A 16308-nucleotide genomic window follows, 5' to 3' on the forward strand; every position below is an offset into this window, starting at 1 on the left:
GCCCAGTTCACCCACGCCTGTGTCCAAGTCTGCCTTAGTTATTACTGCCTGAGAAAGGGAAGTAGTTTGAAAAGCAAAGGAAGTGAACACTGAGGCCATATCAATATTCTATTTACTACCTTTAATATATGGAAGAAAGGAAAACATAGAAACATTGGGTTCAGTTGTCATGTTCTGCAGCATTGTTGATATGAAATTCGAGAAATGTGAATACCAAATGTGCTGCCTTTGGATAATGAGGGGTAAACCTTCAGATGGCATAAATTATTCAGTGGACTTGCATCTTATATCAGCTAAGGATCTATTTCTTTGGCATGGGAGATTCTTGTCTCACTGGCTTTGCTGAGGCCAGATTTTCTCCATAAGAGTCACAGAACTGTAGTAGTTAAAGAAACCACACTTTTTAGTGATTTATAATTTAAATGGGAATTGTACATATTTCCTTTCTATTTTTAATGCTGAACAGTGAGCTAAGGTAGCACTGTACTATTACAGGCATGCAATAGAAAAAAATGACAAGGCACAATTTAATGAACTCTTTTATTTCATTATTTCAAGTTAAAATATTTAACAGAAATAGTCTGTGTACATTAGGAAAATTAAGATATTCAAATTAGGACTAAAAGTCAAGTTTATTTTACATTTTCTTATCAGTTTACCAAATCAATGTAAAATTCAATCTTCTGAATCATGCAAGATTAGATGTTTGGGTAAAACAACACAAATGGAGCAAAACATAATAAACTTAGTACAGTATTTCATTAACTTCTCTTTGAAATCTCTTTCATAACCACATGTGATTACTGCAGTCATACATTTAATGTGACAGATTGAAAAGTTAGTTTCAAAATTCTTGTTCATCACCTAGTCAGAAGCCAATGTGCATATAATGTATTTTCAACAGCTGCAAAGATATTTGGTAGAGTTTTAAGTCACATACGTTCAAAAACACAGTTGTGCTCAGAGACAGGGCATGTATCATATAATCTGTTATTTGAGCAATTATATAATTAGAAAAATTAAACAAGATATAGTAAGTTATACTTACGCCATATTAAATTATCAACTCCTTTTTTGCCAGTGCTGTTCTCCTTTACTTTGTCAGTACCATTCTCAAAGTTGTTTAGATAATTTATGATGTTCCTATTGGACTGTTAATTGTCTCTACAGTAGCAAACTCCTAAGGCATCTAAAATTAAATAGTGTACTTTTTCATATTTGGTTACAGGTGTGTGATATACAACTGGATTTTGAGAGAGGAGATTTATCATTAGAAGGACATTTTTTCATCAGTAGTTCCAATTCTGGGTCTAAACCTTTTCAAGCAGATATCAAACTTGCTGGCTGCTTGGGCTGGATTCTAGATTGACCTTGCAGGTGAGATCCAGACATGGGGGTGGAAGTGGGGTGAGTAACGGCTGTAGGGTTTAACAGCCATTGCTTGCCCCCTGCTGCCAACATGCATCCCCAGTGGGGATCTGTGAAATTGCTTCTGTACTCAAGACTTGCAGAAAGGGAGGGATAGAAAGTGGGAAAAGGCCAGCTCAAACTCAGACCCAGCAACTCAGCAGAGATTTCAGGGTAGGTCTGGACTGCAGCCAATCATCAAACTCAAAGGGGTTTCCAGAATAGATATTTGGCAGGCAATGGCTTGAAAACAACTTTTAGGTTAACCTTATCACTGACCTGTAGAAATACATGTGCTGAAATCAAACTCTTAGAATGTATGCATGTACATTTTATTAAGAGTAGACAGTTAGTACATTTTTATGGTTGCCCCTAACTAGTAAGATTGGAGGGAGGTTTTTTGAGAGAATTTCTAACCAAGCCATATATAGGTGATCAGATACAACTCCTTTTCTTGCCACTGGTAGACTCCTGTTGGCATAAAGAGAGTAATGAAATTAATGTTGTCCATATAGGATAACCCTGCTAATATGCATCTTGGTGTGTACTATCTTAAGTAGAAAACCATCGACTTAAAGCAGTCATGTAGCCTGATCGTTAACATTCAGAATGCTCATCTTATGAACTGTGGATCCAACGCTCTGTATCTTGCAAATACATAGGTGCTTAACTTTACTAATGTGAATAGTCCCACTAGAATCAGTGGGATTACTCATAACAGAAAGGCTAGGCAGGCACAGGAGTGCTTGCAGGAGGCAGGCCATAGAATCACATATTAGCTCCATGTCTAGTTTGACTAAAAATCAAGAGAGAAGGGATAAAATGCACAAATCGTACATTCCATTGGCATTTTATCAATTATTCTAAATTATTTCATAATAGCTTATTACTATGATATGTGGGTTCTACAGTGTAGGCTAGTTTTTCCAAATATTCTGTATATGAAATTTCCCTTTCAGGAAATTGAATCAATAACAGAGGTAGAAGTTTCTCTGCACGCTGTAAAACAGTAACCAAAGTTGGTTCACGTACTGTGCTGTGGTTCTACTCTGAAAAATGATGCTAACAATAACCTTCATGCGGTTCCGTGCATGTTAATTTTGTTGATTCCATTTGTTTAGTTCGTAAGACGTTTGTCTAATTGTCATTTTTGAACCAGTGTGGGAACAGAAAGTACAACTTGCTTGCTCTTAGATGTTCGGTTGAGTGTTCTTTAGACCAAATTCTACTCAAAGTAAGCATGAGCAGTTTCTTTGTCCTTGATGGATTTTGCAGGCTGAAGTTGGCTGGTCCAGTATTCTGGACCTAAGCTAACAAGTCTATTCATGTCATATAAACTACAAAAGGATCCTTTCTTTCTCTAATACATATCTCAGGTGACTTGACACTGTGAATAATAATGAAAGCAAATAAAAAATGTTTGCCATCAGAGTAAGTAACCACATCTCTGAATAGACAAAGAGGAAATATGTTGTGCTTTATCCAGGGCTAAAATTGGAGCCGTTTTGTTAAATTTGAATCATTCTTAGCTCGTTCACACATAACAATTAAAACATAACAGCTGCTGCCCTTCTGGTTTTGAATGGGATCCAAATATATATGTGTTCATACCCATTGAGAACTCTTAAGTAAGGCTCTGACTCTTAAGTAAGGCTCCAGCTCTACCCTGAGAACCATTCAAGGTTTCTGCACTGCTTGAGTCCCTCTCCAGCAGTGAGGGCCAACCTTTTTGGCAGGTGTGCCATGAGTTAGTCCCAGACCCACTACAAGTGCTACCCTGATCCCTTTCCCTTATCTGATCTTCTTTTCCTGCTTCTTGTCCTGTGCTCCCTGCCTAATTTAACACTGCTCTCAGCTCCCTGTCCTATCTGTCACTGTGCTGCCTGTCCCCTCCCCAATCTGCCACATGCTATACACAGTGACTGCCTGTGCCAGTTGTGGCGCCCATGCTACAGTTGGCCACCCCTGCTCTAGAGTCTTCAAAACAGATTTAAAAGGGAGTTAAGTAGTAAATTGGCCACCTTTGGACAGAGGTCTGGTCCACTACAAATAAACTAACCCCAGCCTTTCTGTTGCTTTTATCTAGAAATCCCTGCTCTCTTCCTAGTTCATTATCTGCATCAAAATTGTGTAACTTACAGGACAATGAGATTAGCACCCCTTGAATGTTCTTGTAGCAGTTCATTTAGACGGACCTGGCGATAACTCTGTGGGGAAAAAAAATCAGATTCTGTTAGAAAGTATGGTTTCCTGGTTGTGGCTTTCTCTCTGTACCGTGTTGTGCTGGAGCTTGAGTTTAGTAAACTTTGGGGTGCTGTAACTGTAAGTATCTAAAACATCATGGTTCTCTTTGAATGTTGTGGCCCAACCTCTAGCCTGCCCTCATCTGTACAACCCTCTTGTTCTTTTGCTCCATGAAGCAGTGCTTCTTCAAACATCTCCTAGAAATGTCGTTTCCTGTCCAGTAAAAAGTCCAACAACATATTGAAGACTCCAGGCGAGGACTCACCACAGCTTTCCACCGCAGTGGAATAGCAATACAAGACAAAGCCAATGCCTAAAACTCAATGATGACATATGTTTCATGTTCTTAAGCTGTTTTTTCAAATACGTTCTCTAGCTTCATCAATATGAAGAATTTACCTTCTCCTTGAATGCTTCCAGCTCTGCATCTGTAATTTTCCATGGAGCCTCTCTCTTTAATTTCTCAGCGGTTGTTAAATCTTTGCAGCTTTCATGGAGGCGATATGGTTCAATCATCTCTTCAAAGAATTTCCAGCTGAAACAGGAATTACAAAGGAGGCCTCACAGCAGGATACTAACTCATTATTTTACAGATACTCTGTGACAGGCCCTGCAGACTGCAAAACTGTAGCTGAATGATGTGCAAAAGCTTTTTAATGTTATGAACTAAATTGTGCTCACAGTCACATCTATGCAAGACCACTGCAGTGAGGTTACATAGATGTATTTTTGGGCTGCATTGGAACCACAATCTGTACTGAGAATGTACAACAAGCCTTTCCTGGTTTCAGTGTAGTCTAAGATCCAGAAATGGATTGCAGTATAATTGCAAACTTCAAAATTTTAGTTAATAAATAAATAAATAAATAAAAGAATACAGGACACCCTGTCAATGCTGTTTTTTATTCAGAGATTTGTAGAACTAATTAGACTGGTCACCTGACTGATCTGAACATAGCCTTAATGAAGATAGCACCTAGATAGTGTAAATTTAACACGATGTGTTTAACAGGAAGTTTTATAGGGAAGGCTCTGGAGTTGGGACTCAAGATCTAGATTTAATACCCAAATGTCCCATACATTTATTTTGTGACTCTGGAGATATTCCCTAATTGCTGTGTTTTATACACATGATAATACCCCTTTTACCTCTTAATAAAATGAATGGGATTAATACACAGGTTAGGGGAAGGTGTACGTCACTGTTGCAAGTGTTACAATCGATGCTGATCTTTCAAGTGCATTTGCTCTGCCTATAAACACCAAATGCAGTTCTGTTGATTTACATTGCAAATGTATGGTGCTTCTGGAACGTCATTACTCAGTTACTAGTGGGAAGCAATCTTCTAAACAGTTCTTAGTCTTGTTTCTGTTTAAATGGTTTTGCTGTTTTTTCAAAAATGTTGGTACCAGCTATGTTGGTTGGTACATCCTGCTTTTGTTCTTAAAAGTATAATATATTCTATAGTGCATCTCACCCAAAGATATGAAAAGCAATGACTATTAATGATTTAAGCTAAATATTGTTGTTATCATTTTACACATGGGCATACTGAGGAACAATGCAGCTAAGTGATTTGCCCATGGTTGCACCAGAAGATCAATAAAGATAGGTGAGTAGAACAGAAAATAGAAAGTATTATATCTGCAGAGCCCAGGAAAAAGGCTGGAGAGCAAAACGAGGGAAGGTAAGGTATGTAGTTTCGTGAAGCAACTTGATGATCTAAGAGATTTTTTGTACCAGGAACTGAAATGCCCATTGCAGATAGGGGTAGATCAATCTTTCTCTAAACATAGATGAGGAGAGTAGATTAAGTAGGTAGGGCTACATTTTGGAAATTAAGTCTTAAAATGACTTGGGAAGACAGCTTTGTGGGTTCCATTCAGTTTTGGGTAAATTCAACAGAAATCCAGTTCTTGTTTTTGATTCCTGCCCCCCCGCCCCCCTTCCTCTCCTCCCCAAGAAAAGAGAATGAACATTTATTTTACAGAACTGGGATTAGCTGTCAGCTGAAACAGCAAAATATAATTCTAGAAAAATGTGAAGAGGTTGTGAAGGCCAGAAGTCTTCTAGTTTGCCATGGACAGCAAAAACATTTAATATTAGTATGGCTCTTGGAATATCTGTGGCCAAAGTGGTTGGAGGTGGAAATTCCTGACTATTACCAATTCTGTTTTTTATCTAATTTCTCTTCAGAGTAAATGCACATAACATATGATGGATATAGGTTTTAGCCATGTTTTGTCTACAGGCAAAAGTATTCAGAACTCTTGGTAGAGGCAATATCTTTTATTAGATCAACTAAATAGTTGCAAAAATGTCTTTATTTGCAAGCTTTTGGGCTCACGTGCCCTTCCTCAGGCAAAGGAGAATGCATAGACTATAACATTTCTGTCAGGTAGAAATGAAACTTCATGTTGCACAGAAGAATAGAAAGATGTTATAGGTTCCCCTTGGAGAAATGTTACAATCTGTGCATTCTCCTTTGCCTGAGGAAGGGCACGTGAGTCCAAAAGTTTGCAAATAAAGATTGTTTTTGCAACTATTTAGTTGGTCTAATAAAACATATCACCTCATAACATATGAGAACATATGCATTCATGCCTTTATTATGTTTAAGTGATGGCAGAGTGCTCTAGGGAAAGGAGGAGTGTATGTGTCTAGTTAAAAGATGGAATGCTACTGAATGCCTGGGCAGGGTAAAATCTAAAGGTCTCTGAAAGTAAGAGGAAGATGGGTCTGCGAAAGAACTTCAGTCTGGTGAAGTCAAGGCTGTGGAAACCAAAGTGGATATAAAAAGTAATTATAAAATAATGCCTGTTAAATTCAGTGGGTCATAACTGAGAGTCTCTAATTAGCCTTCATATTAAAATTAAGTCTTATTATTGTAATATAAAGTGGATGACTGCTTTAAAATATTGGCCTTTGTACTGTGATTTTTAAAGGCTTTTCCTTTAGTGCTTTTGATTTTTTGGAAAATCATTGTAATTAAGGTCATGGCATTTTCTTCCTTTGATATTTTTTATGATCAGTATAAAAGAAGCAAGTCCTAGACAAAGAACTGCAGATAAATAATGGATTTTGGAAATGTTTCTTACCTCTCTTTGTTAGGTTTCATATTGATGTCACAAATTATATTAATGTCAGCAAATTTTATTCTGAATTTGCTTAGAAGTGAAGCCATCCTGAAAACAAAAGGGAGAACACTTCATCACTGCATTTTTAAGTATTTGAATCAAAGACCACTCATAAATTGGTTAAGACATCAAAAGCAATTGTCTCATATTTAATTTTACAAGGTAGTTTAAAAGCTTTACTTAGTGTTTCTGTTTTCAGTTACAGAATTTGATGGACATGATATGTACTAACTTTCTTATTTAGCTGAAGATCAATAGGAATTGCAAAAAGGTACAGGGAACAAAAGAATGAGAGAGCAAAATCTGCTTATATTTTAAGAAAATATTGATATTCCAATACTTTTTTTTTTAATTGTGAAGGACTTGCTAAGTACAAAGAGCGATAGAACTGAATTGTCTCCTCTGGGCCACACTGAAGATTTCTGTCAGAGTTGTCAACAGGAGTTCTGTGCACTAAAAACAATGTTGGTAGTAGAGACTGGATGTTGGCACATAAGGCAGATATATAATACTTGGGATTATGTCAATCTTTATGTTTATATTTACTGACCCATTACTACACTATCTGAACACCTTCAAAAGTTTCCAAACAGAAATATAGTAAGTGTACCTATCTTTCTTTCTTCCCAACATGTAGCCGAAATAGCTTGATTAGCTTAGATTTGTATGACAAGTTTATCGCTGATTAGTTAAATCAAGGAGTGGATATAAAACAACACACTCCTCTTATTTTCTTGTTTCTTTTCCTCTTTCTGTAAGTGCTGTTTGAAATTTGAGTGCATAGTTTTGCTGCTCTCTGTTAAACAGTTGCTGAATTCCATTGAAAATTGAATGTATTATATTGTATGCAAATTGTATGTCTTTGCATGGCAGATTAAGTGATTGTGTCTATCATCTAAAAAAGGCTTTATAAGGAAAGGTATCTAAATGATGGTGAAAATGAGCTGACACCTTTTGCACATGGATTGAAGGCAAACTATGGCTTGGTGATCTTGATGGTTTAGAAAGCTGAGTAAAATGACTTAGTTTTAAACTCTTAAAAGTTTATATGCATGAATTACCCCATTTTTATGGGCTTAGCTACAGCATGTGTGTCTGGGGAACTTCAACTGAAGCTTTTCTTGATAACTAAGCAGAAGTGTATAAACCCTCTAAAATACAATCATTTTTCTCCTTACTGATTGAAAAATATCATTCTCTAAGAAGGGTACATGGGCTGTTGGAGCATACCCCATGTATGTAATCCTTTTCTATTTTAATAGTTATTTGGATTGATTAGTGATGATCCTTAGGACTTTGCCAAGTTCTGGATAATGTTGCCTAAAATATATCATTTTATTATTCAGGGATGATCCTGGCTTGAGCCATGGGCTGAACTAGATGACCTCAAAGGGTCACTTCCAGCCCCACTTTCCTATGATCCCGTTGCTTTCCAAAGTAAACAAGTTGGTCGCATTCAGGGATGTTTAGCTTACTGCTCATGAGAGATTCTATTCATAAGCAGTCAAAGCATCTGAAGCTGTCAGGGAAAAAATCAGTTATGTTTACCCTAGTTTTTCATCTTCAATCCGGTTGACCTTTCCTCCAGTGAAGATCCTTAATTTACAATCCTTCCACTTTTTCCGGGTAGTAAGAATATAGGGAATTAGGATGGTTAAACCTGGAAAACATTAATTCACACAAAGATCAAATAAAGACAGTACATGGTAAAAACAAAGTCCTCTCCTTTATTTGATACCAACAAATATATTTTTGCTCTACATGTTGAAGCCATGTTAAAAAAAGAGTATGCAATCATTTGCATAAGTTCCCAAGTATTCTTAATTAATAAAGGGCTTAGTCTGTCTGTCTGTCTGTCCATAATGCTCTTGGAGCAATCTGATTGGTTAATGAAACAACCAATCAGAGTGCGGAGCACTGCTGTGATGGAGGGGACAGAGTGGTGGGGGGGCAAGGCTAGCAGTGCTGGAGGCAACGGTGGCACGGTGCTGGTGGAGGGGGACGGAGGGGACGGCAGGGCAAGCTTCCCCTACCCCTGCTCCTGGGAGGTGGTGGTGGCGCAGGGTGGGGGTGGTGGTGCTCCGTCCCTGCCTGCCCCCCCCCAGCATTCTTGATGGGCAGTTGGCTAGTGTAGTTATATTTGTCAACAGAGAAGTCTTTCTCCCTATAGGCAGACAAGGTTCCTTGGGTGAATCTGATACCTTTTATTAGACCAACCCAAATAGTTAGAGAATAGTTATTAAGCAAGCTTTTGGGTTCAAAAACCCTTCGTCAGGCTAAGGAAGTTTCAGCAGTTGGTGTGCACTCTTCCTGGATGGAATGAAAAGTAAAGAAGCCAGGGGCTGGGCTGGGGAGTCAGATGTTAGGCAGATTATAATGTGTCAAAAATCCAATGTCTATATTTAGTCCACGATTTTTAGTATCCAGGAGGTTGATGAAATGGAGTTCATAGGCTTGTCTCTGGGGAGTGTTGTGTAAGTTTCTTTTGAGGATCAGGACTGAGAGATTGGAGAGAGAGTGGTTTTCTTGTGAGAAATGTGCCCCCACTGGTAATTGGGTATTTCTTTCTTTGATAGATTTCCGGTGTGCGTTCATTCTGGTGCACAGTTGTTGTTTGGTCTCTCCTACGTATTTTCCATCAGGACATTTGGTGCATTGGATGAGGTATATTACATTTCTGGAAGTGCAGCTGTAAGATCCAGGGATGCTGATGGCTCTGTTGTGGGGTGTAGCAATAGTGGGAGTGGTGGTGATGTGTTGGCAGGTTTTGCATTTCTTGTCCTGGCATGGTCTGGATCCTTTTGGTGTGTTCTGGGCTTGAGGAAGTTTGCTTCTGGTGATGAGGTTAGTGAGGTTCGGTGCTTGTTTGAAGGCTAGGATGGGTGGCTCTGGGAAGATCTTTTTAAGAATAGGGTCTCTTCCTAGTATGGGTTGCAATTGTTTGAGGATTTTTCGTACAGGTGCAAGGGAGGGGTGATATGTTGTAACCAGCGGTGTGCTATTTGGGGGGGGGAAGGGGGGGGGTTCTGTACTGCAGCAGTTCTTCACGTGGTATCCGGGTGGCTCTTTCAAATGTGCAATCTATCTCTCTGGAGGAGTGTCCTTGTTGGGTGAAAGCCTTTTTAAGATTGGTAAAGTGGCAATCCCAGATACTAAAAATCATGGACTAAATATAGACATTGGATTTTTGACACATTATAATCTGCCTGACATCTGACTCCCCGGCCCAGCCCCTGTCTTCTTTACTTTTCATTGCATCCAGGAAGAGCACACACCAACTACTGAAGCTTCCTTAGCCTGATGAAGGGTTTTTGAACCCGAAAGCTTGCTTAATAACTATTCTCCAACTATTTGGTCTAATAAAAGATATCAGATATCAGATTCACCCAAGGAACCTTGTTTGCCTATGTCCTTAGACCAACACGGCTACAACCTACACCCTTTCTCCCTATAGCGCTCTTTTGAATCCCTTACCTCCATCATCAAACAGCCACCAGACGTCAATTGTACCTTTTCCGTGCTTCTTTTTAAACTGACTGCTGGCTTCTAGCAGCCTCTGATTAAATTCATCCATGTGGATTGACTGGATTGTGTTAATGTTGCTGTCTGGAATGAGAGAGAAAAATGTGTATCTTTCCTTTTAAAAATAGAAGCAAAATAATTTTAGGAGAAAAAGCAGAGGGAAAAGCATCTGGAGAGTAGGTGTTTTTTGTTTTTGGTTTTTTTCCCTTTGTATTTCTTTTTGGGAATTAATTTCACATGGAATAAAAAATTAGTGAAAGGTTGTCAAGTCTCAAAAGAGCTTGTTATGAAATAAAAATATATGCTAGCTTTTAAATATGGAGATACAAAGCTATGGATTAGTTTCTTATCCTCTGCTTTCTTATTCTGTTTTTCACCATTAATCATTATATAGATAAGGCATTGAAAAGATACATTTCACAAACCTGCAATACACTTATACATCTGTTTTAAATCATATATTAAAGCAAAAGAACAAATCTGGAGACATCCTCACAGTCACAGCATAGTGAAAGTATTTGAGTCAGTATCTCATGAAAACATATTGTGATGCTTTGTTAGAAAGATGTGGACACATAAAGGATGTCATAAGGGACTCTGCTTTGATTTGTCACCACATGAACCTTCTTTGACTCATTGGATTCTCTAGTTTAAAGTTCAGCATGTGTGCAAATGTTTACTTTAATATCATTTTGTGCATGCTTTTAATCACATCTGTTGGAGGTACCGGGGCTGAGTTAGTAACCTGATTCTAAGGCCCTAATCTTACAAAGCGTACTGTACAAATCATGCCCTGAACCATAATACATCAGCATGCATAACTTCCACAGGAACTACTAGGAACTGCAGTGTATGACTAAAGTTGCTCCCAGGTGTAAGTTTTTGTCTTATCATGACCTTATTGCAACAAGGTGTAGGTTAACCAACTTGTGTATGAGATAAAGTACTCTAACCTGGATATTCATGGAATGGTGAAAGATAATTAGGAAATATGCTAGAGTAAACTACAATCTATTTTATTTATTGACTTTTTATAGTTCAATCACATTAGTGTGCTATAAAATATAGAACTTCCATAAATACACTATGAAGTATGATAAAGGGCAACAAACTAGATTTAGTGAGCGCAGAAGTGAAACATAAATATGTTTGGAGGACATATTCTCCCACTTAAGTTCTTTGTGATAATAAAAATATAGTTGTTGAAAAATTGTCTCTATCTAGAAAAAATGTCTGTATCTAGAATGCACATTTTTGTCTATATACAAATGATACCATTTCTCATTCCACCCTTTGAAGCATTTGACTTTATTAACTCTCTTCAGTAATTTCAAAGAGACAATGTCAGAATATTATTTAAAATGTAGCAGACAGGCTTCTTTAGAGGTTTTTCTCTGATGTTATTAAGTTTAGAAGATGCTTTGTTCAGTCTTCCAGTGTTCCCAGTTTTGACAAGATAGTTTTAATATAATTATCTGCTTTCCTTTGTAGCTATGGCACCTATGTTGGGAGTTCTAATAACTGGGGAAGGAAGATATACTTGTCTTTCCATTTTGTTTACAAATCTGTTTACTAGCATCGTGTATTTTTCTATTCAACAAGGTGAGCGAATGAAATGTGTGCAGAGCAAGTGTTATGTATTTTCTCTGTACCTTTCAGGACTGAAAAAAAGGAAAAAGATTAATTGGAGCAGGAGGTACATAGTTTGGTAGCATTTATTGCAAAAGTAAATTCCGCCCTTGTTTGGAAAATGAATGGAACACTGCCAAGCACAAAACTAGTACATCTTCTGTTATCAGTCTGTGGATTTCTTGATACATAAGGGAAACATACAGATATAGTCTCTGTATTTTTAGATACTTTTGCAAGAGCAGAAAGTTTCTAATGGACCATTATTATAATACCCTTGCAATTGTGAATAAGTGACATACTGGATCAGAGCAATGTTTCGCCTAGCCCATCTAGCAACCTGTCTCCGAAAGTAGCAAGTGATAGGTTCTTTAGCAGGGCAGTATATGTACATAGCATGTCTAGTATAATCCATCCCCTGTCAGACCCTCCCTGGTGTTATCCATCATTGATCTGGAAACAACAGAGAATGTCCCCAAGTACCTATCAATGGGTTTGTTTTCCACGAATCCCTTTTTGAACCTCAGTGTATCTTCTGCAAGTTCATAGATTTAGATTAATAGATTTTAGGGTCTAGAAGGGATCACAGTGGGTCATCCAGTCCAACCCCCTACCCCCTAGTTAATTAAGGCATGTGTAAAAAAACAGAACAAAAACCCCAAACCCTTCCCAATTTGTTTTGAACTTGTTTATGCTAATTTCTAGTATTTTATGCTATTTCTAGTATTATGGGACTTGGTAAATAACAGTTACCTCTTTGTTTTATCCATATCCTTCATGATTTTATAGATCTATCATATCCCCCACCTCAGCCTTCTTTACCAGATGAAGAGTCCTAGCCTTTTTAGGTTTCTAATACAGCAACTGCTTCATCCCCCTGATCATCTTTGTTGCCCTTCTCTCTATATCTTCCAATTATGCTACATCATTTTTTGAAATGACAAACAAATTTTGCATCAGTTTACTCTGTCTCCTTTTATGGGTTTGATTACAGCCTGAATATATTTTATACATTAGGTCCCATCACTCTATACTACTTAGACTTTGTGATGATTTATTGTTCGCTGTATATTTGCTTGCAGTCCACACACACACACACGCACGCACGCGCACGCACGCACGCACGCACGCACACACACACTCTCACTCTCTCTCTCTCTCTCTCTCCTTTATTATAATAGTGTCATAGGGTCATTGAACTATAGTTATCTTTAGCACCCATATTTTCATCTTTTCACTCTGTGCTTATTGCTTTGTGTGTGTAGTTTCCAGTGTACCACAAAGCATGAGTCTGATTGTACAAAAATGAGGGGATGCATATCATTTCTTTTCTAACATTGCGGGGAAATGGTACCTCTGTAAAAACTAAATTGTTGATCTATGTTGCATGTTAATTAGATTGTTAATTCGATTTTAAAATTATAAAAAGCAAGGTACGCGTTCTAAAAAACCCCAAAAGAAACAAATAGGAGTCCTGTACTAGGTAATATCATCTTCTACCAGCAGAGGTCACTATAAACCTCGTTAAAAAGCCATCTCAGCAAAACATTTATACACCGGAACGGTACTACTAGCGCAGGCCCCCTATCATTCCTTCACTAGACCATCTCCCTAACGTGTTCTGTTTATTTTGAACGGCACCTCTAGCTTCTGAAATCAATGGAGACTGTTGTCCCTTCAAAGCTTTTGCTTTAGAAATAAGGCATAATTTTATATTGGTGGAGACGTTATAATTGTATATATTTTTCTCTTACCCTTTCTAGTTTCATGTTTTGCAATGCTGAGCTTGCTGGCTTTGTTGAAGAATCCACGGATACCATATCTTCCTTCTTCAAAGTCATTATCTTTAATGGTAGTTTCTAGTGCTAGCCTCTCTTGTTCCAACTTCTCTAATTCCTCTATATAATTGAAAACAACATTAGACATTGGACAAAATCATTACATAACCAACCAACAAAACCAACGTTAGACAAAATCACTTACAGTTTAAATTAAATGCCTAATTGTAATACCATTAAGAGTAATCATTATTATAATGACTATTAATGTACAACAAAATTATTGGGGTAACAGTTCTCCTGAAATGGATCTTCCTTGTTGACCACTAGGTATCCAAAAACAGAACTGATCTGTTTATATGTCTAGTTTAGACTGTACCACATACATCCATATCAACTGCATTTCTATATGAGATTAATGCATTGTTCTTTTTTTTTATTTTGAAAATCCACAAGATCAGTTGCAGAAGTCTCACTGTATTTATAGTAAAATATTTTTTTTTTCCTTTCACAGAGACCAAAGCATTTTAGGCAAGTTGTTGTCTTCTGCATCATGAAACTGAGGTACTGTGTTGTGTCATTGCCTAAGGGCCCAATTCATAGTGTAGTGAAATCACTACAATTGTCTTACTGACTTGAGGTAGTTGTGGATCAGGCCCTAAACTGAGAGAGAGAGCCTGGTCTTCTGCTTCTTCATCCCCTGCTCTAAGCACAGGACCTTACTGTCTCCTGCTTAGAGATGCTCAAAAATATTTGGATGTAGACATTGAATAAAGGACCACAGAATATACAAATTACCTGAATATTTTCTCATATTTTGATGTATTTTGAAGCTGTAGAGGCAGATTTAATTAAACAATTCTGTAAATAAAATAATATGAAATATTCCTTTTGTCTTGGGGAAAATAGACTTCTACTAAGAACCCCCCCCCCCCCAACCTTTTTTTAAATATATGATTTGGGAGCATCATAACTAGCATGGTATATGTGTTGGTCCATAGTGAGCTTTCTTTTTTGTAAGGAAAGGTACTTATATTAGAATAAGATGTGTACCAGATTAGAGTAAGATATGGTACAAGAGTAATCTCTAGCTGGTATATTACACTCACATGCACTCGTATATACAAATCATGTGTAGTGCTACTGGTCATTATTAGCTCTGTTGCCTCTCTGAATTGCTATTATTTCCTTCAGACTACAGTATGACAGCAAGGTGCCTGTGTTTATTAGGACACTATGATAACCAATAACATGGAGTTATTCAAATAAAAAAAATCAATTGTTCTTTTAAATAGTGATGTACTGAATTTAAGTGGAACAGAATGGTTCTTTCTCTGTTTCATAGCCTAATATAGTTTATGTATTATCACTGATGATGCTGGGAATTTTAGGCTTAGTTATCATTTCTAGTTATTCTTGGTTCATTTATATTTTTAACACTTTGAACATTTGCTAATTGATTAGGACGTGGTGTTGGTATTTATTATTATTGAACTGGAGTCATACAGAATGCACCTGCACAAAGAGGTTGAAAATAACAGTGGTTTCTTGACTGTTTCCATTACCAGGAACTAAAAATAAAGGTGCTTCTCCTTGGGGTATCAACAGGGAAGATGGCATTGGCTAGTTTGAAATGTTTCCTGTTTTCCTGTTTCTCCATGGTGCACTGCTGTACTGTTCCATGCACACCAGTGTGTTTGGAAGCTGTGTGCTTATTTACTCTAATTCTTTTAAAAAGATATTTAAGGGGTAAAAAAACCTCTTGAATATTCTTACAGGTGTCTTGTTCCTGGATGCTACCTTGCACTAAAGCCCATCTTCCCCAATGGGCACTTAATTTTATTTTTGTCTGGTTTATATTAAGATTCTTCTATCCCAGCCTTCTCCTTTTACTACAGTTAATACATTCTGGAGTGTATAGTAACAGAAAACTGCAGAGAAAAAATGAGTGGCAAACCTGCAGCAGGCGGCAGCAGAGAGTCATTATTCTGCTGTATGTATATTCATTTTTGTATAGATTTAATCCAAGTCATGTACAGCAGAAAAAGAGAAATAATTCTTTCTTGGAAACACCAGGACTGATCTCCGTGGCTAGGTTGAATGTCTTCCCATGAGTGGACAAACTCTCAGATAAGAGAATAATTACTGAGTTACCAAATCTCTTTTGATAGATGTCATGTGGAACCCACCAAATGTCATGTGGAGGTGGTGAGATACTCACATTACAAAGAAAAAAACCAACCAAGTGAAGGCAAGTATGTGGATCCCAGAAACTGCTGTCCCATATGCAATCCCAGGTGCACCTTCCCAATTGCTTCTTCACCCTCATAGCACAGCTCCTTGAATAACTGTACCAAAATAGGTCGTTCTTCTTTCTACCAGAACTATGCACTAGTATTTTCACAAAGGGAACAAAAGTTCCCCGGAGGGGGAGGGCGGGGAGCCCTTTGGCTCCCCCTTCCCCAATCCTGCTAGGTGCCTCTGATCCCCTGTGCTCTGGTACAGTCTGGGACCAGGTTGACAATCAGCTGATTGTCTGCTGGGATGGACTCTTTCAACTTTGCGGGTGCAGGGGAGTGTCCAGGATTAT

General features: G+C 37.8%; 1 protein-coding gene across 4 annotated transcripts in view; it reads right to left on the reverse strand.

Annotated features, from left to right (window-relative positions):
• Window positions 1-526: 526 nt before the first annotated feature.
• SLC12A1 (solute carrier family 12 member 1) overlaps window positions 527-16308 on the reverse strand; it is a 63263-nt gene continuing 47481 nt past the window's right edge. For all 4 annotated transcript variants that reach the window (XM_019477663.2, XM_019477665.2, XM_019477664.2 and 1 more), the window contains 7 exons: window positions 13695-13838; window positions 10264-10395; window positions 8338-8449; window positions 6751-6837; window positions 4051-4186; window positions 3547-3614; window positions 527-1878 (listed from right to left, as the gene is read on the reverse strand). In XM_019477663.2, the coding sequence (XP_019333208.1) occupies window positions 1743-1878; window positions 3547-3614; window positions 4051-4186; window positions 6751-6837; window positions 8338-8449; window positions 10264-10395; window positions 13695-13838 (815 nt within the window). In that variant the 3' untranslated portion in view covers window positions 527-1742. The remainder of the gene's footprint in view (window positions 1879-3546; window positions 3615-4050; window positions 4187-6750; window positions 6838-8337; window positions 8450-10263; window positions 10396-13694; window positions 13839-16308) is intronic.

This window comes from Alligator mississippiensis, chromosome 11, assembly GCF_030867095.1.
Source record: "Alligator mississippiensis isolate rAllMis1 chromosome 11, rAllMis1, whole genome shotgun sequence".
NCBI classification, from domain to species: Eukaryota; Metazoa; Chordata; order Crocodylia; family Alligatoridae; genus Alligator; species Alligator mississippiensis.